The following is a 26,366-nucleotide window of genomic DNA, read 5'->3' on the forward strand; positions in this document are numbered from 1 at the left end:
CATATTATGAAGACAAAGACATATCACACAATAGATAACTGGCCAAAGAACAAGAAAAGACAATCCACAAACAAATACAAATAAATTTCCAATGAAGAATTGGGGAAAAAATTCTTCTTTGTTGTTAAAACAGTTTTGAGCACTGACTCTGGAGCCAAACAGCCTATATTTGAATTCCAGTGTCCCCACTGCCCTTGTAGCTGAGTAACATTTGGTGAGTTACTTTCAGTACCTCTACTCCCTCACAGTAAAACAGAGGCTGGAATAGTATCTACCTCCTGGGATTACATGAAGATTACGTGAAACCATATATGTACAGCAAATAGAACAAAGCCTAGCACACAGTAGATGTTCAACAGTGTTAGTTGATATTATTATTATAATTTTTTATCATGCTGACAGTAATTTTAAAATATGAAAGTATTCAGTGTTAGTGGGATGAAGTGGGATAGTAGAAAAAAGAGATTTATGGGGCTGGCCCTGTGGCCGAGTGGTTAAGTTCACACGCTCCGCTGCAGGTGGCCCAGTGTTTCGTTGGTTCGAATCCTGGGCGTGGACATGGCACTGCTCATCAAACCACGCTGAGGCAGCGTCCCACATGCCACAACTAGAAGGACCCACAACGAAGAATATACAACTATGTACCGGGGGGCTTTGAGGAGAAAAAGGAAAAAAATAAAATCTTTAAAAAAAAGAAAAAAGAGAGATTTAGTAGAAGAGAAAAAAATGAAATTCCTGGAAGGTGATTTGTCAATATAATTCCAAACTTTGAAAAGATGCATACTCTTTTATATAACAATCTCATTTTTAAGTGCTTAGCAAAGTAAATAATCAAAGTGTGAAAAATGTATTTTTCAGTATATCCAATATAGCAATATTTTGAATGGTGAAAACTTGAAAGCTTTTAAAAACTTAACAGTATGGAAATAATTAATAAATTGCAGTACATTTAGGCAAAATACTAAGTAGCCTTTAACATGATGATAGATTAATAATGGCCATGTGGCATATATCTGTGATATATTATTCAGCAAAAAGAGTCACACACACAGACACATAGTTATGTATCCATGATCTTGTAACATAAACAACAAAATTGTAAAAAAATTTTACATAAATGGTGGCACTGCAAGTGGATTTTAAAGATTCTTTTTAATTTTTTGCATTTTGAAGAAAACTATGAATTAATAAAATTTAGCTTTATATTAGGAGGAACTTCCTAATTGTTTTAGAGATACAGATTAAATATAGGGATACATTTGGAAACCAGCTGCATTTGTTTTCAGGGAAGATTGATGAGGCAATGAAAGCTCTCTTTTTTACAATGTGCACTTAAAAATACAGTCAGTCAAGGTATGTTAAAGGCAGGATGACGTGGAACTATCTTTTGTTAGTATATTAGAGTGGGATTCACTCATAGACTCAAATTATATTTCTAGATTTCATCTCTTCTAAGCTTGAGTTATGAAGATTAATCAGTGTTTTCTCATGAATAAAAAGCAAGTAGCACAGCACTGAAGAAAGCTATAAGACAAATTTTTTCCTGCAGTTTGAGGGTATTTTTTGTGTGTGTGTGTGAGAAAGATTCACCCTGAGCTAACATCCATTGCCAATCCTCCTCTTCTTTTGCTGGAGAAAGATGAACCCTGAGCTAACGTCTATGCCAATCTTCTTCTACTTTGTATGTAGGATGCCTCCACAGCATGGCTGATGAGTGGAGTATGTCCACACCAGGATCTGAAACGGTGAACCTAGGCAGTGGTATTAGAGAGCTTGGAACTTTAACCACTTGACCATGGGGCCAGCCCCATGTTAGGGTATTTTGTAAGATCCAAAAAAGCCTCCCTCCAAGATATCAAGTGTTTACACCTCCCAACAAATTATACCTGAGAATTCGAAATCGTATACTCTCGTGATCTTTGAACCTTACCAGAACAGATTACACCAGCATCTGATCTTCGGACACATGCTTGCTTTGCTTTTCCATCATACACACAGTCCCAGAGAGCTGATTCATTTCCAGTACAAGATATGCTGTTTATCCAAATTTCCTTAGATTCACTACTGGATTTAGCATAGAGACTGCCAGTGATATCAGTTGGACATCCTAGCTGTTTACAAACCACAGTGGCTTGTTTGTTACTCCAGTCATAGCCACATATTGTCCACCACTGTCCATGGATTCTCACCTCTACTCTCCCTGAACAATTGCTTCTTCCATCCACCAATCGCAGGTCCAAATCTGCTCCATCTAGAACAAAATGGCAGAGAAATATCTCGGTCGTGTTTGGGACAGGATCATCAGCTTGCTTCACCCCCTAGCCCCACCGTGTGAAGATAAGATGTATCTTTCATATGCTGAGAAAAATGAAACATGAGAATGCATTTTTTCTAGAATTTTAACAAAAATTCTTCAATATGGAAATGTATGTCTGCCTTTTTGGAAACAATCCTCTCTTCGACATGAAAATTGAAATCATAAACCTAAGAGAACCTTGCTTTAACCTTGGCTAAAATTTAAGAAACTACGCGTCACAATGGAAAGCCTTAGAATCCTATTTTATTATAAATTATATTAATTTTCACAATACTAGATTAATTATTTTTAACTGAGTAAAATAAAATGAAGAGAGTGTTGGGAAATATCCTATTTCAGTAACTTCAGGAGGAAAAAGTACAAAACGAATGCAGCATTAGGAAAAACTTTTACTTGGATTTAAAGGGAAACATATTCTTTCTCATACTATGTTTTCTATGAAGAAACAAAACTTCCTTTATAAAATATATTTGTTGTAGTTACCAGACCTTCCTGATTTCCAGACACATTTTGGGTACTTTCCTTGCACTATTTTACTTAACGTTGTTGTCCTGTCTACAATATGAGAAACCGGCAGCTTAGAGGCTGATTTATACAAAGTCACATAATTATCAAATGACAGATTCTAAACTACAGACTATATCTGTTTGGTAAAAAAGTCCCTATGACTGTGGGGCTGAGGAGAAGACGAACGTACGTAGTTACCCATCTTCGCATGGTTGGCAGTGTGTCTGTCCTCATTATTGGGACTCTTTTCTAATTTTATTTTCACATAACTTCCTTTATGGCTTTCCCTTACTCTTTCAGAAGCACACAATTCTAGAGATTCCAGAATTTGAAATGCAAATGTTCTCACAATTAGGGATATTATGTCAGAAGTGCACTACTGTGCATTCAATTTTGAATATTGTAAGAAAGTTTATGTTTAATCAAAATGATTGAAATTCTCTCTCTTTCCTTCTCCTTCCCTCTCTCCTTTCATCTCATCTTCTCATGTCTCTCTCCTCTCTTCCCCAAGTTTTTCTTTCCCTTTCTAGTCTGTCCATTTATGTAATAAGTGATGGATTAGTTAACTATATTTTGGGAAACTCTTCTTTTGCAGGGTGGAAGTGGTTGGTCCCCAGACAAAACTTGCAAGCAAACTAGTGTAAAAAGAAAAAATAAAGTGAAAAGACTTCCTAAATATAGTCTCATTCTCAAATGTCCTTTGAGGATGGAATGGAGAGCTACAGTAATCAATAAATCTCACTGCCTATATGTGTTTTCCTATGTGCACATTTCCCTGCACTTCTAGACTTAAGCAAAACTCTATTTAAAATCTATGGCCTGATCTCAAACTCTACAGGAAATTAGATGAAGGCATCTTGTGTGTCAGACAAGTGGAGTAGCGTCAGCTACTAAAGAAAATAATTTACTAAAGAAACCCCTTCCATCATGACAAAAGAGACTTTCAGAGGAAAATAATTGACTCTATATCTAGAGATTCTTCTTTCATAAGGATATTAGAAGGTGTAGATTTACTTTTACTAAGAGAGTGGACAGGTTTTCTTACATCTTTGAACATAGAACACTGTTGTGAGATAAATGCTAGGGAATATTTCAAGCCCTGGCCATACAAAGCTATAAGTAAACAACAAGGCGAAAATTGCTTGTAGATGAGAATTCAAAACTAGAAAATGAATGGCTACAGACAAAAACTTTACTAGTGTAAAGTATGAAGTAATTAAGACGTCATAAAGTTTTAGATACTGTTTGAAAATAGTTTATTTTAGTGAAAAGAAGTGCTAAAATAAGCCTAATTTTGACATTATAAAAAAATATTGTGTGTCTCTGAACATACCAAGTAATTAGAGTACACATTTAAAAACTTTTACTGAATATTAATAAATCATGCATTTGTGAAGACTAATAATAATTTTGACTAGATTGGATATTTTGTTGCATCAATCAGAATTAAGTAAAATGGTGTCAGAGATTATAAACCTCATTCCCAAGATAGGAGATTTACAATGTAATATGCTAGAAGGTATAGAAACATCCCCTGAGGAAAAATGAAAAATGTCAATTCCTACATACACAATTGGTTGTAACTTCAGGGCTTGTTCCTGTTTCTCCAAAAGAGATATTTTATCTGACGTACCATAGAAATGTAAGTCTTACCTGAGCAGATCACAGCCACATCCTTCTGATGAATACAATTATAATGTACCCTTCCAGAATGTCTGCAGTCCCAAAGAAAAGATTCATTACCAGAGCAGGAGACATCATCAAGCCATATAGTACCAGACCCTGATTCAAAATGAGGCAAGCCAGGGAAATGAAGTGCTGTTCCACACCCCAACTGCTTGCATACTACGTTAGCAGCAACATTGTTCCAGTTATGGTGGCATATGGTTCCCCACTTTCCTTGTACTTTCAACTCTACTCTCCCAGCACAGCGGTTACTTCCACCCACGAGCCTCAGTTCTAGATCAGTACCATCTGAAACAGAGATACAAACAAAAATCTCAAGTGAAGTTTTGATCAGACACTTCAGACTCCAAATCTTGTTTCCCCAAATAAGCACAAATATATTGTAATTTGATTTGAGATTCAATGGATGTCTAGTCCTTGCCTTTTCAAATCCCTGTACAAGTTTAATGTAGAAGAATTTTTTTTCCCGGGAAGGGATCACAGTATGATATTGACAATATACCATAATCTCTGTTGTTTGGGGAATTAAGCACAATAGAGAGTGGAAATACCCTTTCTGATTGTGAGGTAAGAATCAACTAATTATGGGCCAAGAATCATGCCCATTTGTTCTTGAAACAGAGATCTTCTCATCCTCTGCCTTCTCCGCCTAGCCAGAGGATATAATAGAACTTACAATTGTGTTAAATAAAGGCAGTGGGATGAGATATCATCATCATCTCACCCATTTCAATATTGTCATTAGTCTTCATTTAAACAAGCATTTAAGTCCAATTTCTTGTAACACAGCTTCTAACAGTTCATCTTATTTAGATTTATTCTCTTGAAAGATACCAATGACTAATAAAGCTTCCAAAGGTGAAAGCAAGTGTGACCAGCAGTAAATTATCATCTTGTCATTTTGTTACAGTACTTTGTTGATTTAATCCAAATTCTCTATTCAAAATGCTCTTTCTCTGTGTTCTTGTTATATATATGCAAAGGAATCTTAACATTAAGTAAATCTACAGTGGTCACTTCTAGTTATGAAATGAAGAGATAGAAAGATATCTTTAGACACTAATTTAAATATCACATAATTTTCTCTTGCTTCTATTCTGCATGCATTCTCTCTAATGTATTATTTGAAACAACATATCACCACATTCCTTAGAATCAACACAACTACAACGTTACCTTAGTGAAGAGCCTTGAAATAAACAGATGTAAAGATAGAAAAATTGCAAAGCTACCACATATTCTGAGTCCATCTTCACCCACTGTGATAGAAATATATTTGTTGGTAAACATAGGTGTAGATTAACTATCTAATTAAAGATCTTATCCCTTTTTGGCCACAGCCATTTATTCAGATATTAAAATGCCTTCTTAAATGGAACTGATTTCAATCCTTATTCTAAACTGTTGGAGTTTTTGTTAACAGTTATGAAGAGATCTGATGTTAGCTATGAAGATTTCTAATTATTCAGAAGAAGAATTTCATTTCCTGGCCTTCTCTCAGTCTTTGCCTCCATCTGCCAAGAATACATCCTCTCTCTCTAATTGCTTTTTGTCCCCATTTATCTCAGTTAAATAAATTAAATTATATTTTCCTAACCCAAGAATTGTTTAAGGAAATAGGCATCCTATCATTCATCCAAAGGTAAAAACATTTTTTAAAAAAATAAAGAAAGAAGGACCATCCTTATCACTGCTACTGCATGTGTATATGACCTCAGTGGATGATGGGATTATCATAGAATATTAAAAAACAGATGTTTTATTGAAGCCATATAGTAGGTTTATAAGCCTACAGTTAAAATTAGCATTTTCACAAGAAGGAATTGTCCTAGTATCATATGTTTTAGAAGAAATAGCCTCTGCCTCTATAGTCATGGAGTTAGATAAGGAATATTAACTCAAAATATGGTTCTTCAGTAGACATAAGAAAGGAACTTATGTTTTTCTTTCAAGTATCTATCATTTGTAAATACTTTTAAGTATATGCAAAACCCCCTCATAAGGCAAGTTTTATCTTTATATACCCATTTATGTAAAATCTTCCTGAATTCAGAACCCATCAAGAAGGAGAAACCTCAGTAAACCCACAGACTTTGGGAAGGTATCCCAAAGGGTACATTCCTAGGAGTAAGGAGTAGGAACAGACCAGCCTTTGTAGGAACTTAAGCCTGTATTCAAATGTTCTCTAGCTGTGATTGGATTAAGGTATTCCGAGATTTCCTTCAGCCAAAAACTTAAAATTATCCTAGACCTCCAATTGTCTTTAAAATTTTTCGTAAACCATGTTTATCACTGTCTCATAAATAATAAAGATATCAGAAGACAACATACTCTAAAACCAGGAGAAGCAAAAGACACAGATCAACAGGAGGTATATGTAATTGAATTACCAGAAACAGACTTTATATGACCATCCTTAATATGTCCAACAAAATAAAAGGCACGACTGGGAATTTTGGCAGAGAAACAAAAAACATAAAAGAAACCTAACAGAGATTCTAGAATTGAAAAACATAATCACTAAATTAAGAACACAATATATGAGTTTAACAGCAAATTTATCACAGAAAAATAAAGTATTAGTGTAGTGTAGGATACGCACAGAATCAAAGAGAAAGAGTCAAAAGTATATAAAATACATAAAAAATACTTCAACAGGCATCGAGGATGGAGTAAGAAGAACTAATATATGTGTAATTGGAGTCCAAGAAAGTGAAAAGATAGAGAATTCAGCAGAAGAAATATTTGAAAATACAATGATTAAGAATTTTCTAAAAATGAAGAAGACTTTCCAAATATAGCCAAAAATTCAAGAGGCACCACTGAACTCCAAGCAGAACAAAAACAGCAACAACAACAACAACAACAACAACAACACCATGTCTAGGCACATAATGGTATAATTATTGGAAACTAAAGACATAGAAAAAAACTTTGAAAGCATCCAGAGACATAAAAAGACAGATTACCTTCGATGAAAATTCAATAAGGACAGCTCACTTTTCAACAGAAAAAATGAAAACCATATAATATGGAACAATACTTTCCAGATGTTAAAAAGAAACCAGACCAGCCTAAAATCCTGAGATTAATTCTAAGGGTGATATTGCTAGTTTCCTCTTTTAAAGAATAAACAATTATGATAAATTTGAACACATATTTCCTTTTTTTTGGTTTCCATGGGTTGAAAGTATTACCAGATTGCCAGAACAGATCACCCCAGTAGCCTACTTATGATTACAATTATTATTCCCCATTCATGGTGTATGCATCCCCAGAGAGCTGACTCATTTCAAAAGCAAGATAAGTGATAAATCCAGATTTTCTTGGATGAAACACCATTAGGATGAAAATTTGTCTTGATGACAGTGGGGCAATCCAGTTGATTACAAACAATAGTAACATTATTAACAACCCAGTTCTGATGACACAGTTTCTCACTGATCCTGGACTTTGACGTTTACCAATCCTTTGCATTCTTTGCTTCCACTCACCGTCTTTAACTACAGATCCTTTCCATCTGCAAAAGAGATGGAGGTGTAGGTCGTAAATGAGATTAAGGAAAATCAGCCTTCCTGGTTCTGAAAGCATCTTTCATTTCCATAGGATATTTCTTCTTGACTCAAGACTCACGGCTCTAATGTCAAAATATTGTCCTCTCAATTCATTTTACTAAAACAACTGTTCTTTCAGTTCCAGAAAAAAGAGAATTCACACAAATGATGTACTCATTCACTTAAGCAACATAAATCTTTTGGCTGACACATTTAAGATTTATTGTACCCGGGAGGAAAACAGACACCCCCAGGAAATGGATTTGAGGGAATATCTGTGGATGCCCTCAAATGCTGTATTTTACAGGTACCAAAATCACATAAGTAATTTAAAAACTTTTCATGATATGATCCTCAGTCAATGGAGAAAAATAGGGTTGAAGCAAGCTCTCCACAAAGAGCTATTTGAAATGGACATAATAAAATTTTCATGGAATGAAAGGTTCATCATTTGTATATGCATAATTAAAATGTTTTAGAACCATGCAAACCTAATCACAATGATATGCTTTTAGTCTCAAAAGGGAAAGGCTAAATTATGGTATAAAAGAAAAGTAATATTTCATATTATACGGAGAATTTAGAGTATGGTTGTTTTTTACTAAAAAGATGGAGATCACAGAAAAAAGTATATTATCAGCCTGTTATCAAGATAAAAGCAAGCCGGGTAGCAAGACTTTGACAATGTCAGGCTTAGCAGGTGTGAGTCTTGTTCAGCAAACATGACAGTCCCTTCCGCTCAAGCAGGTATATTTCCAAGTTGTAGATGTTTCAAATTGTCTATGTTTAATGATAGTGGTTAATCATTAATTATAACTTACTTCCCTAGCTTCTTTTAGTTAATTCTCACTCAACATATTATACAGTTACGTAATAAATTTCTGTATCAATTTTCCTATAATGTATATTCTGACCAGCCATCAAATACATTCTGATCTACTTGGTAGTTATATTTCTAACTGCAAAACAATAATTTGGAACTTTATTTCTGTGTCATTCTATTACAAATTTAGTAGTGAATAAGGCCTGAATAATATACCTGCCTGAGTGGAATAGCTCATTTCTCAAAATTTTGGCAAGAGTTTGATATACTATTTTACATTTTTGGGGCATTTGAGGTCACTTAAATGTAGTGAAACTATAAAATCAACAGTTGCTAATTCTGCTGCTGATATCCCTTTCACAGATTGTAGGTAGCCAGAAGATGTTGGCAAATTTAAGTAATCTGGTCAAATCATTGGGTCCATAAGCATGTGGACCCAAAGTAAAATGTGAATAATAAATTATATTCTGCATGTCTTCTACAGAAGCAGAATTTTAAAAATTTGATTATATATAAAATATTGTGTTATATGCCAAAATTATTAAACATAATCAGAAGATATATTTTTAGTAATGTTTAATAAACACAAAAAATCTATGTAAAATAAAGGGTATTATTATCTCATATTTGAAATTGTAATCTGGCGCTTTGAACGTCCTCATTTTGTCCTGAAGAGAAATATATTTTTAAACTATTTAACAATTAAAAGACATTCTGGGTTAAATGATAGAATTTTTAGGAAACATGGCATTTAAAAAATCTAAACAAAATGTTCATGTGGTAGACAATATTGCAATTACAAAAAATATTTTATGAATCTCCTTGGGATTTGCCTTCATAGTAAATTTGCAAACCAAGAAAATATATCTATTTCAATTCCTTTGAAACCACCCAACAATTTATCAATTTTAAAGGCCTCAAGCACTACCGATATGCTGACACCTTCCAATTTATATCTCTAGTTCATACCTTTCTTCTGAGAATTCTCAGTGTGAATATCTACCTGTATATTTCCCAAGTACCTAAGAAATGTTCTAACACAGAAATCATCATCTTTCTTGCAAATGGTACCACTAGCCACCTGATTGCATACATAAGAAATTTGGGAAGAATTCTTACTCTTCTTTCTCTTTCATCTTTATATCTACATTTCCTGGTGCAGTTAATTCTACATTGTAAATATAATTCAAACCCATCCACTTATCTTTATCTTACTGGTATAGCCCTAGTCCAAACCACCATGATCTTTTATCGTGACTCCTTAAAGAACTTCTTGTTTCTTTGCATCCAAGCTTGGCTCCCATCAAGTTACTCTCCATTCAGTTAGTCCACATACTTTAATAATCAGATCTTTTCAAAACTAATTATCTGTATAAAGTTCTCCCAAGAATATCCTTGGCATTTAGGATAAAGTTTAAAACTCTTAACAAAGCTCCCCAGTCTCTTGCTCCAACCCTCAGCCCATCAACTACCATTCAACTTGCTCATTAAGCTCTAGCCACACCAGTGTTCTTTCTATTCTCGGAAGCCACCAAGTTCTTTCCTAGTTTAAGAGCATTGTGCTCGCCCCTTTGCCTGAAATGCTTTTCCTGGAAACATTGCTTCTCATATTTCAGGACTCAGTGAAGCCAATTCTGAATGCCTATACTGAGTCAGTAATCTTATTAAGTAATCTTATAACACTCTGTACCTTTCTTTCAAAGCACTCATCAGAGTTTATAAATGTATGGATGTTTGTAGAAGAGAGAATGGGGGAATTCTAAGGACTTCATAGTAGGATCTAAATATTCTCCTTGACTTTGAACTACTCCAAGACTTTTGGTTCTTTCAGATTATTATCCACTTTGGGTAGGAAGAACTCTGTCGACATTGGAAGACAGAAAATTTAGAAATTAAAGAACTTTGTAGCTTCCTGCAGTTCTAAATATATCATTTCAGTCTGATGATGTAATGAATGTATGGTGCTAACAGATTAAAAAACGGACTTAAAGATGATCCCCTAGATTTATGACTTGAGCAACTGAGTGGGAGAGTGTGTCATTTACTGAGTTTAGGAAGATTAGAAGAAAAGTAGAGAGAGAATAATAAGTTTACTTTTGGAAATGTTAAGGTTCAGATGTATTTTGGACATATCATAGGCAGATGGATATATGTATCTAGAGCTCTTAAAGAGGCATCTGGCCTGAAATTTTAATTGAGATGGGTTAAGCTGAAGCTATGAAAGTAGACGTGATTGCTGAGGGAGAGAGTTTAAAGTGAGAAGATCAGGGGCCTAGTCCTGATGAAATCCAAGTTTTGGTAGTTGGAAAGAGAAGAGAAGCGGTAAAACAAGACTAAGAATGAGAGACCATAGAGAAAGAAGGAAAAACTATAGTGTTGTGTCAAGAAATACATTGAAAAAGGTTTTAAGGAGAAGGGACTGTTCAGCATGTGGAATGGTGCAAAGTGATGAAGAAATATTAAAACTACAAGTGTACTTTGGACTTATTAGGAAGAACAGTTTTGAAAAAGCATTTAGGATAAATCCAGAATAGAGTAATTTCAAGAGTAACAGAAGTTTCTTATAACCAGAGAAAATTCTTATCCAGGAAATAATTGGCCTTTCTCCTTCCATACATATTCTTTCCAAACAAATTGTTCCTTTCTTCCACATGATGTCTTGCGATCTTACCAGAACAAGTCAATGTGGCATCCTCATTATGATGGCAGTCATGTATCCCCCATTCACGGTGACCACAATCCCAGAGTGCTGACTCATTGCCATTACAGGAAATATTATCCAGCCAAATGGGGCTATATGTAGCAGGGCTATTAACAAGTCCAGAAAAAAAGAAAGCAGATGGACATCCCAGTTGCCTGCATACCACAGCAGCAGCATTCAAGTCCCAACCATCATCACATACAGTCCCCCACTGTCCTTGGTATTTCACCTCCAGTCTCCCTGAACAGGGGCTGCTTCCATCCACCAACCTCAAACCCAGGTTGTCTTTACCTATAAGAAAAACAGACATGTCAGAAATGGGCCCAATTTGAGTCTGAAATGAAATCAAAAGGATCCTTAGAAGATAGCCCTGTTATCAAGGAAGTTACCAAGAACAAAAAGAAGTCTATTAAAAAATATTTAAAGGGGACAGTGTAGGAGACTTTTCCGGAAACATGAATACACGGGCAAAGAAGCATCCTAGGGTGAAAACCCAATCATTAGCACGGTCTTCTTTATTTTTTTGATTTTATTCTATATTGTGTTCTTCACAAAATATTTTTTCTTTCAGTGTTTTCAGCACATGAGAAAAGACATTTAAATCAAAGCTATTCCTAAGGTTATGAATGTAATTTATAAAATGACTAAAAGAGTACTTAAATTTAGCCAGGATTACTTGAAATAACATTTAAATTAAATTTGAATATTGTTACTTTAGTATAGTATATAGTAGCCAAAATGACAGCAAAATGGTTGAGCCAAAGAGAAAGTAGTGTAATGACGCTCACAGATTTTTGAATCATGGAACATTGTTAAGGTCTCATCATGCCCATGTCCATAACTATGTCTGACAACTTACTGAGTGTCTATTTAAATAATGCATAGTATTAAATATATATTAAGCATTAAATTAGTGTTGAATGAAATTAAATTAAAAATGAAAACAACTCTGTTTTCCCAACTCTGTTGTGCCCAAACCTCATCAAACACTGGCAGTTGCTTATGTTTGATATTTTATAAAATAGGCAGTCAGTATATGTTAAAGAAAAGAATGAATCATTGGATCTTGCTCTTCATATACAACTTATTAGAGAACACAAGAATGTGTAAAACAAAAAGATATATACTGAGTTTGAAAGTGCCACTACCCAAGATTTTCAAGTAATTGTGTCTTTCTCCTGGATTTCACCCAAAAGTGAAATTTCAAGGATGTAACAATTAAATTCAGCTAAAGTCAGCAGTGTACTATTCCCTAGAATTATGTTTTCTGCATGAATATAAAGAATAATACAAATAAAAAAAAATAAGACCTACTTTTTCTGTCCTAATAAAGCTCATAATTTAGTGGGAGCACTTAAGTGGGAGTGGAGCAGAAAAGAAGGATGGGATACATGAGCTCATATTTTCAGTTCTTAAGATGTACTAAAAAATTTACATACATCATTTCAAACAAAGAAATGAATATGTGAAAATATAAAAATGAAATTATAAACAGCAACAAGATAGAGAGTACAAAGTGAAAATGCTAAGTTGAAATTTATTCTGTTAAGAGGGAATAAGATTTTATAAAGCAGAAATTACATTGGTAACTGCAGTGTGCATGCTCTTTCTCTGTGTCTGCCCCTTTTTCATTTCTATCTAATCTCAGTTGTAGTTATAAAAAAAGAACAATAATTAGACATTACTTTGGAAGAAAGAAAAAGGGTAGAATATACCTCTTTACATCTTCCAGAGAGACATTGTTAAAGTCTGAATAGAAATCTCCAGCTCCCAGAAAATGCTTCCTGAGGATAGATCTTACCTTACCTCACCTTATCTTCTTACTCTGGTTAGACTCTTACCATAACAGCTTACACCAACATCCTCTCTATGACTACAGTCATGGTTTCCCCATTCCTTGTGTTGGCACTCCCAGAGAGCTGATTCATTCCCATAACAGGAAACATCATCAAGCCAAATTTTTCCACGTCCAGCCATGGCATTTCCGAGACCAAATTTGGTGATAAAAAATGGACATCCTAGCTGTTTGCACACAACAATTATTTCAGCAGTAGTCCAACCATCATCACACACGGTCCCCCACTCTTCATGGAATTTCACCTCTACTCTTCCAGAGCAGTTACTGTCTCCACCAGTCAGCCTCAACTCCAGACCTGTTCCATCTGCAAGAAAGACAGAGACACAAATTTGAGGTGGCAAAGGCTAGAAAGCAGAAATGATATAAGTAGATGAGACTAATAATGATAATTTAGTCTGCATGATGTTATTAGAAAAAATGAGGAAATTTGAGGTTAAAAGCTTTGATGAAAATATGATCTTGGATTTTTCCCTGTAGAAAATTAAAGATCACTTTACAGCACGATCTCATTTTGCATTCTAAAGTGAAAGTAACAAGAGTAGGAAGGAAATTTTCCTTTTGGTGATATTCCCATCAATATAAACCATAGTAAAGGAAACGTTTTCTTTTGCACAGCAAGATGACAAGAAAGTACTTTAGCTAGTCAGTTTCAAAGTTATCTATACCTGAGGATTATATTTCACATGTCTGCAAAAGATATTTTACATTATTTAACTTAATAATTGCAAACATCTTGTACGGTTGACACAATAATCTTCACATTTACAACCAACTCAATAAAATCTATAGCATTAAATACTTTTGGATATTTCTAGCTCCAAATATTTTAAATACATACTAAAATAAGCCTTGTGGGAGAAGACTTAGTTATCCATGATTGTAGTAAGTTACACTACCTACCCTAGTCACAGTTATTGGAACAGACAGCTACCTCAGGAAGAGTCAGTCCTTTGGATGACCAGTGACTATTCATATTCCTTGCCTTGAAAATTTGAAATAAAAAAACAAAGAATGACTTGGACAATTTCGTCATTGAAGCCATGAGACCAAGTAGAGTTAGCCTTAACCCAAGTCTATTTGCAAGCAAAATTTTTGAGTAGCGGACATTAGAATTTAATTGGCAAACTGATTTGAGGAAAGAGAAGATTAAAGCAACCATGAGTTTGCAATATGAAACATTATGGTGATGAATTTCATGACTATGATGGTGGTGAGGGACTGTGATAGAGTAAGTGAGGAAAAGGGAGAAAGACAAGCGATAAAGAGGAAGAAAGAGAGGGGAAGGAAAAAGGAAGAGAGAGACACATAGAACATTTTCAAATCCTTCTGAAACAAAGAGAAGAAAGAAGTGGTTTTAAATGGTTGTATAAGCACTTCCAGTGGATATTTCCCATGACTCAGCACAGGGCCAGTAGGCAAACCTACCCACATCCATATTTCTCCCTGAAAGGGCTAGACTGAATGTCTACTGTCCTGACTTTCCCAGCCTCTGTCTGAAGGTTGGGCTTCCAATTAGCCTGTAGCTTGGAGTTGATAGAGCAGGCAATTAGTACTCCTCCAGAGCATGAAGGGCCTATGGGCACTTCCTTTGCCTTCAGGACATCAATGGGACTGAACAAACTCTAATCTGTTGGGGTCAATAAGATCAAAGATGGCAGTTTGACAAGCACAAGGGTTTGAGAGGCACCCAGAATATCTGGCTGGGCTAATTGGTGACATTTATCTCCTAAACAAGGCCAGTCTCTCACGACTGGGAAAGGTGGCTGTTTCATCTAATGCAGAGAAATGTACATGGAGAGTCAGGTAAAATGAAGTAACATGGAAACATGTTCCAAAAGAAGAACAAGATAAATCTCCAGAAACAGAGATAAGTGATTTATCTGACAGGAAATTCAAAATAGGGTCATAAGATCACTCACTGAGATCAAGAGAGAATGTATGAATAAAGTGAGTTTTTAAGAAAGTGACAGAAAATGTAAAAAGTACCAAATAGAAATTATAAAGCTGAAGAATACATAAGTGAACTGAAAAATTCAGTAGCAAAGTTTAACAGCAGACTAGATCAATCAGAAGGAAAGATTAGCAAATTCAAAGACAAGTCATTGGCAATCATGCAATCAGAGGAACAAAAAGAAAAAAAGATATAAAAGAGTGAACATAGCTTAGGGGACATCATAAGTGGACCAAATATGCATTATGGGAGTTCCAGAAGGAGAAGAGAGCGAAAAAGGGGCAGAAATCTTATTCAAAGAAATAATGGCTGAAAACTTCCCAAACCTGGGGTGAGAAATAGATATCTAGATGCAGGAAGTGAAAAGAACACCACATAATATGAATTCAAAGAGACCCACACTGGGACACATTATAATTAAATTGTCAAAAGTTAAAGACAAAGGGAGAATTTTGAAAGCAGCAAGAGAAAAGTGACCTTGTTATGTACAAAGGAATCCCCATAGAACTATTAGTGGTTTTTTTTCAGCAGAAATCTTGCAGGCCAGAAGGGAGTAGGATGACGTATTCAAAGTGCTAATGAAGAATATTATACCCAGCAAACCTATCCTTCAAAAATGAAGAGGACTTCAGAAAAAGACTTTCTCAGACAAACGAAAGCTGAGAAAGTTTATCACCATAGACTTGTCTTACAAGAATTATAAAGGAAGATCTTCAAGTTAAAAAGAAGACTGCTAAACAGTAACATGAGAGCATAAAAAAGGATGAAACTCATTGGTAGAGGCATATATATGGACAAAGCAGAATATTGTATTACTATAAGAGTGGTGGGTAAACCTCTTTTAATTCTACTACAAAAATTAAGAGATAAAGTATTAAAAACAACTATAACTAGGTTATGTTAATGGATACATAACATAAATAGATGTAATTGTGACATCAATAGCATATAAAGTGGAAAGAAGAGAGGAAAAATGAGAGTTCTTGTGTCCAAGTGAAGTTAAGTTGATATCAGCTTAAAATAGACTGGTATAACTTAAGGTATTTTATGTCAGTGCTTTGGTAACCTTAGAGAAAATACCTATAGAAGTTACATAAAGGAAAAAGAGAAAGGAATCAAAACCTATCAATACATAAAAAAAGAAGCACAAAGGAAGACAGAAAGAGAAAAGAAGAGAGACAAAAGAACTACAAGACAAACAGAAAGCAATTAACAAAATGTCAACAGTAAACATTCCCTTATCAATAATTATTTTAAATGTAAATGGACTAAACTTTCCAATAAAAAGATAGAGAGTGGCTTAATGGATATGAAACTTAGTTCCAACTATATGCTGTCTATGAGAAACTCCCTTTAGATTCAAGGACACATGTAGACTTAAAGTGAAGGAATGGAAAAAGATATTCCATGCAAATGATAACCCAAAGAAAGCAAGAGTGGCTATACTTAAATCAGATAAAGTAGACTTTAAGTTAAAAACTGTATCTAGAGAAAAAGAAGGTCATTAAATAATGATCAAAAGATGAATTCAACAGAAAGATATAATAATTGTAAATACATATGCACCCCAAATCAGAGTACCTAAATATATAAAAGAAATATTGACAAAGCTGAAAGGAGAAATAGACAGCAACACAATAATAATAGGAGGCTTCAATACCCCACTTTCAATAAAGGATAGAACATGCAAACAGAAAATCAGTAAAGAAACAGTGGACTTGAAAAACACCCTAGACCAAATGTACCTAACATACTATGTATACAAAACGTTTAACCCAACAGCAGAAAAATACAAATTCTTCTCAAGTGCACATGGAACATTTTCCAGGATAGATCAAATGTTATGTCACAAAACAAGTCTTAACAAATTTAAAAGGATAGAAATCATACCAAGTATCTTTTCCAACTACAATGGAATGATACTAGAAATCAATAATAGTAAGAAAACAGGAAAACTCATAAATATGTGGAAACTAAATAACACGCTCTTAAGCAACCATTGGGTCAAAGGGGAAATTGACAGGGAATTTAACAAATATCTTGAGACAAATAAAAATGAACATACAACTTACTAAACCTTACATGATGCAGCAAAAGAAATACTAAAAAGGAAACTTATACAGACAAATGCCTAAATTAAAAAAAGAAGAAAGATCTCAAATAAGCAACCTAATTTTACATTTACAACTAGAAAAAGAAGAACAAATTAAAACCAAAGTTAGCAGAAGAAACAAAATAAAAAGATCAAAGCAGAAATAAATCAAATAGAGAATAGAAAAACAATAGAAAAAGTCAACAAAACTAAGAGTTGGCTTTTTAAAAAAAATAAGCAAAATTGGCAAACCCTTAGCTAGACAGGGAAAAAAGGGAGAAAAATTAAATAAATAAACTTGGAAATGACAGAGGAGACATTACAATGGATGCCTCAGAAATAAAAAGGATCATAAGGGACTGTTATAAAGAATTATATGCAAATGAAATTAATTTGGTGTACATGGTCTAGTATATATAAAAACTAGTCTAGTATATATTAGAAAACTAGAGTAATTAAAACAGTGGGATATCGGTGTAGAATTAGACAACAACTAATTGGAAGAAAATAGACTGTCTTCAAAGAGTTTCACACAACATATACTACGATATAGGGTACAGACAGTGATTCAAATTAGCATGAAAAAGAGTGTCTACAATAAATTGTGCTAGGAAAATAGATTATCTACTTGGAAGAAATTAAATTAAATTAGTGTCTTATTTCATGCATTAGAAAATCTAATTTGGATCTTTGCAGATATGTGAAAAACAACACCTTATGACATTTAGAGGGTAAAAAGCAATATTCATTTTGACCTTGGGTAAATAAGCTTTTCTTTAAACAAGATGCAAAGAGTACTAATTATTAAGTAAAATGATTCTTTAATTAAGAACTTCTGCTCTTCAAAAGACATCATTTAAAAAGCGAACAGACAAGTCCAAACTTGGAGAATATATCTACAACATAAATTATGACTATGGATTAGTATTTATATTATATTTAAAAAATACATATATTTATAAAAACATACAAAGTGAGCAAATGACTTGAACAGACACTTCACAGAAGGAAACAAAAGACCTGACCATTAATACATAAAGAGATCTGAAACTCTTTAACATTTTAGAGACTGAAAATTAAGATAACATGATATAGCTTTATACTCTCTAGTTTAGCAAAACAAAGCCCTCTGAATATTTCAATGTTAGAGAGGATTTGGATCATAGGAAACACATACATTGTGGGTGGAAGTCATCCTACTTGGAAAGGTTGAAGACGTGCATCCTAGCATCTGGCAATGTCACTACTACCTGTAGATCTTAGATAAACTCCTAAAAATATGCACGAGAGATATGTAGTACAAGAATATTTATACCAGCACATTTGATAATAGTAATAAACAATCCAAGCGACTGTTGACAGGATAATAGATAAATTCATTGGGAATTTTTACTTATACAAGAGAATATTGTGAGTGAAGTAAACTTACGTGACTGAAGACTAAATTAACTATAGCTATTGTAACAACAGAGATGAAACTTAGAAATATAATATTGAAAAATAAAAGTAATCCCAGAACACTAAATGCAGTTTGATATTTTATAAAGCTTAAGACAAGCAAAACTAAACAACACATTATTTACTTATAAATATATCTATGTGTAGTATATTAGTAAGCAAGATAATGAGAAATACACCATTCAGGATAGAAGTAACCTCTAGAGGTGGTGGCAGATAGAGTGAAGAGAGGAAGGAAACTGGTAGAAAAAAGAGGTTGGCAAAGATCCAGTTTCCTGTTTGAATGGTGGGTTTTTGTGCATTTTGTGCATTGTGGGTTAATAAATTGTATATATGTTATGGACATTTTTGTCTAATCAAATATTATATTCAGCAGAAAGGAATTTAAAGCAATTTAAAAAGCAAATAAATGAGTGGAAAATATTTGAAACATATATGATGAGAAGAAATACTGTTTTCATACTATTCTAATGTTAAATAGAAATATTAAAAATACATGAAAAAACTAAAAATTTAATTAAAATAAGCATTTTAATATCATGATTCAATCTCAAAAGCATTTAAAATGTTCACTTAAAACAATACAATACATTCAGGCTGTAACTTTGGCATTAATTAAAATTATAGAAAATATGAAAAGCATATAAAAATGATAATTTCTGTATCATGTTAGATAATTACTGTTTAATGATACTGTGTCAGATCTATGAAATATAACGTATTTGCAAGATTATTAAAATATAAAATTTAATGAAAGAACTTCAATAATCACCTGTAGAGTCTTATTTAAATCATTCGAGTATTTCCAGGTGATGGAAACATTCACAGTCAATAAAACTGTGTATCATAGGTGAATATGTGATGTAATAAAAATGTTAAAGAACTATACAGATAGTAACTTGTAGTATAGTATAATATTAACTTTCTCTCAAATATTGTATATTCATATAAAAATATACCACAAATTGGTATTTCAAATTCTGAGGTGTGTTTTTCTCTGGGTGTTAATATTACCTATGTTTTATTTTGTCTAATTCTCTCTGATTTCTGTATTTTTCAAATCTTTATTAACTTTTTCCAGTTACAAAAATACACTATGTTTATATATCCGTATTTTTTCCATGAGACTTCCAAAATTATTTTCACATGTTCTATTGACCTCAAAATAGTTATTTTGGGTAGTGAGTAGGGAAAAGGTCGGGTGAAGGAGAGACAGCCCAAAAGTAGTCATCTCACAGAACTCACTAAAACAGCTGGTGAGAAAGCAGGAATTCAGGAGCAGGATGTAAACTACCACAGTGGGCAAAAGACTCTGACGAAAGCAGCATCTTCCAAAACCTGTAGGAACAAAATATAGCGAGATGGAATTCCATGCCTTTCTGAGGAATGTGGATGACTTCAGTCATTTAAACCCACAACGGAGTAGGAGCGGTGAAAGGATTCTTCCAACTGTCAAGAAAATGGCACAAAAACTTCTTTTATCCTAGGAAAATGTCGCAGGATTAGATCCTGTTTGTGATGCAAAGCCACCACATGGTTTACATCAGGGTATTTTAGCATGTGATGTTAGAAGTTTACATTCTGTGTCCAAATCTATTTTGTGGCTTTTTGGGGGTAATTTAATTAGTATTTTGGGCTAGTTGTTTTTACTTCTCAGCTCTTTGGTCTGCCTTCTCCTCAGTTTTATTACCATGTTTTTCCTCCTGACCTTATCACTCCACTTTGTTCATTCGTTTACTCATTTATTGAGTATGAAGTATGCACCAGATTTGACACTTTGTTATGGGAATAGAAGGATGATTAAAAGTATTCTTCCCTGCATTCTACGCAGTGGCTTCGGACTGGAATGTACAAACAAGCCAACATTTGTAGCTCACTCTAATGATCACTGCTGATTAACGTCATGATGATTTACCAGAACTACCCACTTTTCTTCCATCTCACTATTTTTTTTAATTTAATAGCTGCCGTTTCTTTCTTTCTTCCTCCCTCCCTACTTTCTTCCTTCCCTCTCTCTTCCTCTCTCATTCTCTTTCCTTTTTTTCTTTCTTTCTACAGCTTTTTTTTGAGATGAATAAATTCAGGGGATCTAATGCACAGCATGGCGATTATTTGGTAATACTGCACTATGTACCTGAGAGTTGCTAAGAGAGTAGATTGTAAATGTTTTCACCACAAAAAAGAAATAGTAATTATGTCACATGATGGAGATTTTAGCTCATGTTATGGGGGTAATCATTTTGCTGCGTATATAATTGTATCAAATCAAAATGTTGATTATATCTCAAAAACTCATCTCACTATTTTATCTACAGAATCTTGTCACTTTCCTCACTTCTCTCTCCCTTTCCAATTTGTTCTCAGTTCTGCACCTAGCAAAGTATATGTTAATATATGGGAAAAGAATAAGTTGAGATAGGCAAAAGCAACATACAACCAAAGGGATCAAGACTTTATTCTGACAGTAATTTAGTGACTTCAAGGAATTTAATCAGGATATGATAAATAACATTTTAGAAAGATTGCTTTCAAAGTAGATAGGAGGATTAATTCATGGGGATTTACAGGGATAAAGGTAAATTCACAAGGGTAGTGTAAAACATTATCATATTTACTTGAGGGGTATAGAAAATCTGTAATTGTTAAAGAACTATTTTAAATAGTATTTTTATTAGTACTTATAGGAAAGATGAAGCAAGAGTTAAACTGAATATACTTAATTTCAGATAATGAAAATGGAAACCGTAGGAGAGCACAGAGAGGAGGACCAGTAGGAGAAAGGCCCAACCAACTGGGGCTGTGAAGAAGGCGGGATGAGAAGCACTAAGAGTTCTGAGCCCTAACCTGGAGTGGCACTGCTTTGGCTCACATTTTATTTTTCCAGATGATGCTTTGAGACTGAAACTGATCCCGAGGGCTTGTCTAAGAACAAGTAACCCCAAATTGGATTCCTGCAACAATCGATAATAACCAGAGAAAATACATTATTGTTATAACTATCATCAATCACTATAATCCATCAGTCTCAGAAAGAGTACCCAAACTGTTAGAAAACTCTCCCTATAGAACCAAAGATGGAGAAACAAAAGATGTGGAATGCACAACTAGTGTCCCAATGTCCTTCTTTTCCATCATTGTCCAAAATGATTATTAAGTTGGTCTTTTTTTTCCTCTTATTTTTCAGTTCCTAATTACAGGAATATTTAGTTCTGTCAAACCTCATGGGTAAGTTTATCTTAGGAGGCCATATTGCCCGCCCAAATTCCTCCAGAAAACTATGAGTGGCTATCCATAAGTGGTTAGAGCAGAAGACAAGCTGTAAGGAGGCTAGTTAGTATGATCTGATACCAACATATGCAAAAACTGATGAGAATGTGAACAAGTAGGGCAGTAATGAAGATAAGAGAAGAGAGACAACTATTAAAGTATTATTGCCAGACTTGTGGTCCTCTGTATAGCTAATGCCATCTTGCCAAATTCACAACTTTCATCTTCCTTGTTCATTTTCTAATTAGAGACAAGACATACAACATGCTAAAGGTTAAAGTAACCCTTTAAGTAACACACATGAATTATGAAGATCTGTAGTCCATTAAGTTGAACTTTGCTAGGTATGAGCGAGCCATGGCTCTTAAACTATATAGGTCTTCCTCATAAAGGAGTCTTTGAAAAAAATGAGACAGTCTGCTGATTTTCTAGAAATTTGCTGGTTTTCAACCATAATCAAAATAGTCACAAAATTTTAAATTGACTCAGTAATGGTGCACTGGTGTGGTGGCATAGAGACACAGCACTAACAGCAGTGTTGCATTTTCAAAAGCCTTTACGCTGTTTAAGCCTAATAAGTCCCAAATGCAGCAAAAAACCTCCTTCAGCCCCATAATGCTTCACCATTCCTTATTTCCACTAAATGTCTATGAAGTGTAAATTTAAAGATTTTCACTAATTTCAAATGCATTCTGAAACATTTCTTAACTATATTTTTCTTTCTCTGTCCTTACTCTTCAGAGTCCATTAAAGATTTGTCCTTTGTTTTCTCATCATAATTTCCATTTTATTTCTCGTCCTTACTAAAATTTATAGCAGAAAGATCAAGGGTTTGGACTTAGCTAGTCTTTGGTTTAAATTACATTTTAGAATTTGCTATATGACCTTACACATATTGGTTAGTCTTTATAAATGTTCATTTTCTATCTAACAATGGGGACAAAGATATCTACTTCATAGATTACGTGTGATAATTAAATTGAAATGATATGAAGTATTTAACATAGTAGCTGGCATTTGGTAACAATAAATATGTGTTTCTCACTTCTACTACTTTTTCATTTCACAACTTCATATCCTTGTGTGACTTCTAATCTCCAGCCTTTATTATACACTTTTGTTGACTTTATTAATTATTTTCCCTTTTCTTGGATTTCAGTTCTGCCTCCAACATTCTGTTACTATAAGCTTCAGAAAACTTCCAATAGTTTTTATATTTCTCATTTTCCCTCTATTTTTTCCTTACTGTATGATATTTATATCTCTCTTTTGACATGCATACCCCTACTATATCCACCCTCTCCCAAATGGCAGAACAAAATAAAAGCAAACCCTTACCAATATGCCAAGAGTTTTGAGGAAGCATCATTATGAGAATTTCTCTTCCTGAGTCTTAAGAAGTGATTCCTGGATCCTCTTATATATGCCCCCAGAGGTGTGCTCATGATGTACGAACAGATCTGTTCATTGGAAATAAGACCCTAAAATTGAGCTACTGGTACTTGAAAGGAGAAGTCATTATAAAAGCTGAGGTTGGTTTTTCCTTGTTACTTCCTTATCATGTCAGGATATGGGACAACAAAGGAAGTTAAAGAATCTGCCTAAAAACTCCCACAGAAAAGGGGAACTATAAACTTTCAAAAAGATTCATATTTTGTGTTAAAAGATTTATATGGAATTTATTTAAAGGATAAAAATATATCGCCAGATTTGTTTACTTTAGCTTACATATAACAACAGTCTATGTTAAAGGTCCCAGAGGGAAATTACATTGCTCAAAGCTGGATTTTCTATGAAAGTCTTGCTGATAATATGGGCATGGATAAACACATTTGAAAATATTCTGGTAATCTTTGAAAATGTTTAAAATGAAATCCTTGGAAAATTAATTTTTTAATGTTAATGATAATATGAAAGAAAATGCTATTTAGTTATCAAATGAGTTTGGAAAACATCAATTTAAATGATTTTTAAAGCATTTGGCAGAAAACCAGAAATGGCTTCTCAGCTCACAGTTATTGTTTTATGTTCTCACGGGCCTGTATGTCCTACCCTACTTCTTTGGGAAAATTTATTTTTCTTCTCCATGTTTGATATGTTAATAATTAGAGCTCACATCTTCTTACAAGCCCATGTCTCCCTGATTACAGTGACAGGTCCAAGGAAAAGCCAACAAGCCTGTCAGAGCGCTTGTCAAGATTTTTCATAGCATACTTCCATGTGGAGAAGGTTGATTAATAAAAATGAAGCTAACATATAGAAATTAAAAGGATGTAAGAAAATAAAGACTTCAGATAAATAACTTAGCCCTTATAAATGTCCATTGATAAATTCAAAAACTTTTTCCTTTCTTGTCAACCTGGATACATGGCAGACCACATAACAAAGGTTAAATAAAATTATGTTGCAATTAACACCAAATGTATTATTAAGAAGTCTAATTAAATCTTAGGGCTTACTAGGTATGAACTAGCTGTGCCTCTGACATAGTCTCTTTCTATCTTCTCAGAGCAGAGGTAACTGCTTCAAGTCAGAAGCAGTCAGAAGAAAAACAGGGAGAACTTTTTCTAGGAAAGCTTGAAATGAAACAAGACATTGGAGAAATATGATTTACTATCTAGGACAAAGTCATATGATCAAAGGAATGGAGGATACAAGAGGAGGGTACTGAAACTTGGTCTGATACCTTGTTTCTCAGCCACAACTTCTTGAAAATTTCAAAATACAGGATGACTGGAAAATTTTCACTTCTTTGATATTTATGCTGACACAATCCAGAGCAAACTGTTGCTGGTAAATGCTTGAACGTTGAACTACAGAAGTGAGAACTAAAACCAAAACAGTGAAACCTGGTTATTGTTATTCTTTGATAGAACCTGACAGAACCTATTGATGTTCTTTGACCTGCCTCCACAACACATTTGCTTCTGTTTTTGGCTTCTTCCATTTCCAGTCTCCAAAGTTATCTCACTCACACACTTGGCAGCTGATCCTAACCTAAATATTTGAGTCTCTTTCTTATCTTTGGAATGGGAAGGCATCACGAATGTGATAACTTTCTCTTTTGGGCAGTAGCTGGATCTCTCATAAGGCTGTAATCAAGTTGTCAACTGGGGTTGTGGTTTCACTTGAAGACTTGACTCATGCTACCTTGGCAAATTCACAACGTTGTTTCCATAGTCACTATTATGTACTGAATTGAGTCCTCCCAAAATTTATAGGTTGAAGCTATAACCCCCAGTGTGACTGTATTTGGAGATAGGGCCTTTAGGGAGGTAATAAGTTTAAGTGAGGTTATAAGGGTGGGGCTCCAATCCAATAAAATTGGTGTCCTTATAAGTAGACGAAGAGACACCAGAATGCTCTCTGTATTTTTGCACACATACAGAGGAAAAGCCATGTGATGACACACTGAGAAGGTATCCATCTACAAGCTAGGAAGAGAGCTCTCAGTATACACCAAATATGCCAGCACTTTGATCATGGACTTCTAATTTTCTGAACTGTGAGAAAATAAATGTCCATTCTTTAAATTACCCAATCTGTGGCATTCTGTTACAGCAGCCCAACAGACTAACAGTCACTAATGAAGTTGTTGGCAGGATTCAGTTCCTCATGGGCTGTTGTACTGGAGGACTCAGTTTCTTGCAGAATTAGATGGAGGCTGCATTAAATTCCCTGTCATATTGACCTCTCCACAGGGCAGAGAGAGTGTGAGCTCCTGCTGCAAGTGAGAGAGTACTAGAAAGGTAGAATCACAGTAATTTATAACCAAATATTGAAAGTGACATCTCAGCACTTTTCCATATTCCACTAATTTGAAACAAGTCACTAGGTATAGCCCAGAGAGGATTATACAAGGCATGTATACTTGGAGACATAATTGGGAACCATTTTGTAAGGAACTTACAACTAAGAGTGAAGAAAAATTGAGCAGGACACCCAAAAGCTATGGGACAGCATGTAACATTGCAACATATTTGTAACTGGAATACCAGGAGGAAAATAGTGACAGAATGGGGCAGAAGAAATATTTGAAGAAATGGGGGTTGAGAATTAATGACAGACACCAAACCACAGGTTCAACATACTTAAAGAACATCAAGGAAGAAAATAAACACACAAAGACACACACACACACTCACATACTCT

At 34.2% G+C, this 26,366-nt stretch overlaps 1 protein-coding gene across 2 annotated transcripts in view; it reads right to left on the reverse strand.

Annotated features, from left to right (window-relative positions):
* LOC103544397 (scavenger receptor cysteine-rich type 1 protein M160-like) overlaps positions 1 to 23,743 on the reverse strand; it is a 54,578-nt gene extending 30,835 nt beyond the window's left edge. For both annotated transcript variants that reach the window (XM_070619021.1, XM_070619022.1), the window contains exons 1-6: positions 23,553 to 23,743; positions 20,193 to 20,285; positions 13,430 to 13,750; positions 11,559 to 11,879; positions 4,478 to 4,798; positions 1,931 to 2,251 (exon numbers count right to left, since the gene is read on the reverse strand). In XM_070619021.1, the coding sequence (XP_070475122.1) occupies positions 1,931 to 2,251; positions 4,478 to 4,798; positions 11,559 to 11,879; positions 13,430 to 13,750; positions 20,193 to 20,285; positions 23,553 to 23,583 (1,408 nt within the window). In that variant the 5' untranslated portion in view covers positions 23,584 to 23,743. The remainder of the gene's footprint in view (positions 1 to 1,930; positions 2,252 to 4,477; positions 4,799 to 11,558; positions 11,880 to 13,429; positions 13,751 to 20,192; positions 20,286 to 23,552) is intronic.
* Positions 23,744 to 26,366: the final 2,623 nt, after the last annotated feature.

Source organism: Equus przewalskii, chromosome 5 (assembly GCF_037783145.1).
Source record: "Equus przewalskii isolate Varuska chromosome 5, EquPr2, whole genome shotgun sequence".
Lineage (NCBI taxonomy): Eukaryota > Metazoa > Chordata > Mammalia > Perissodactyla > Equidae > Equus > Equus przewalskii.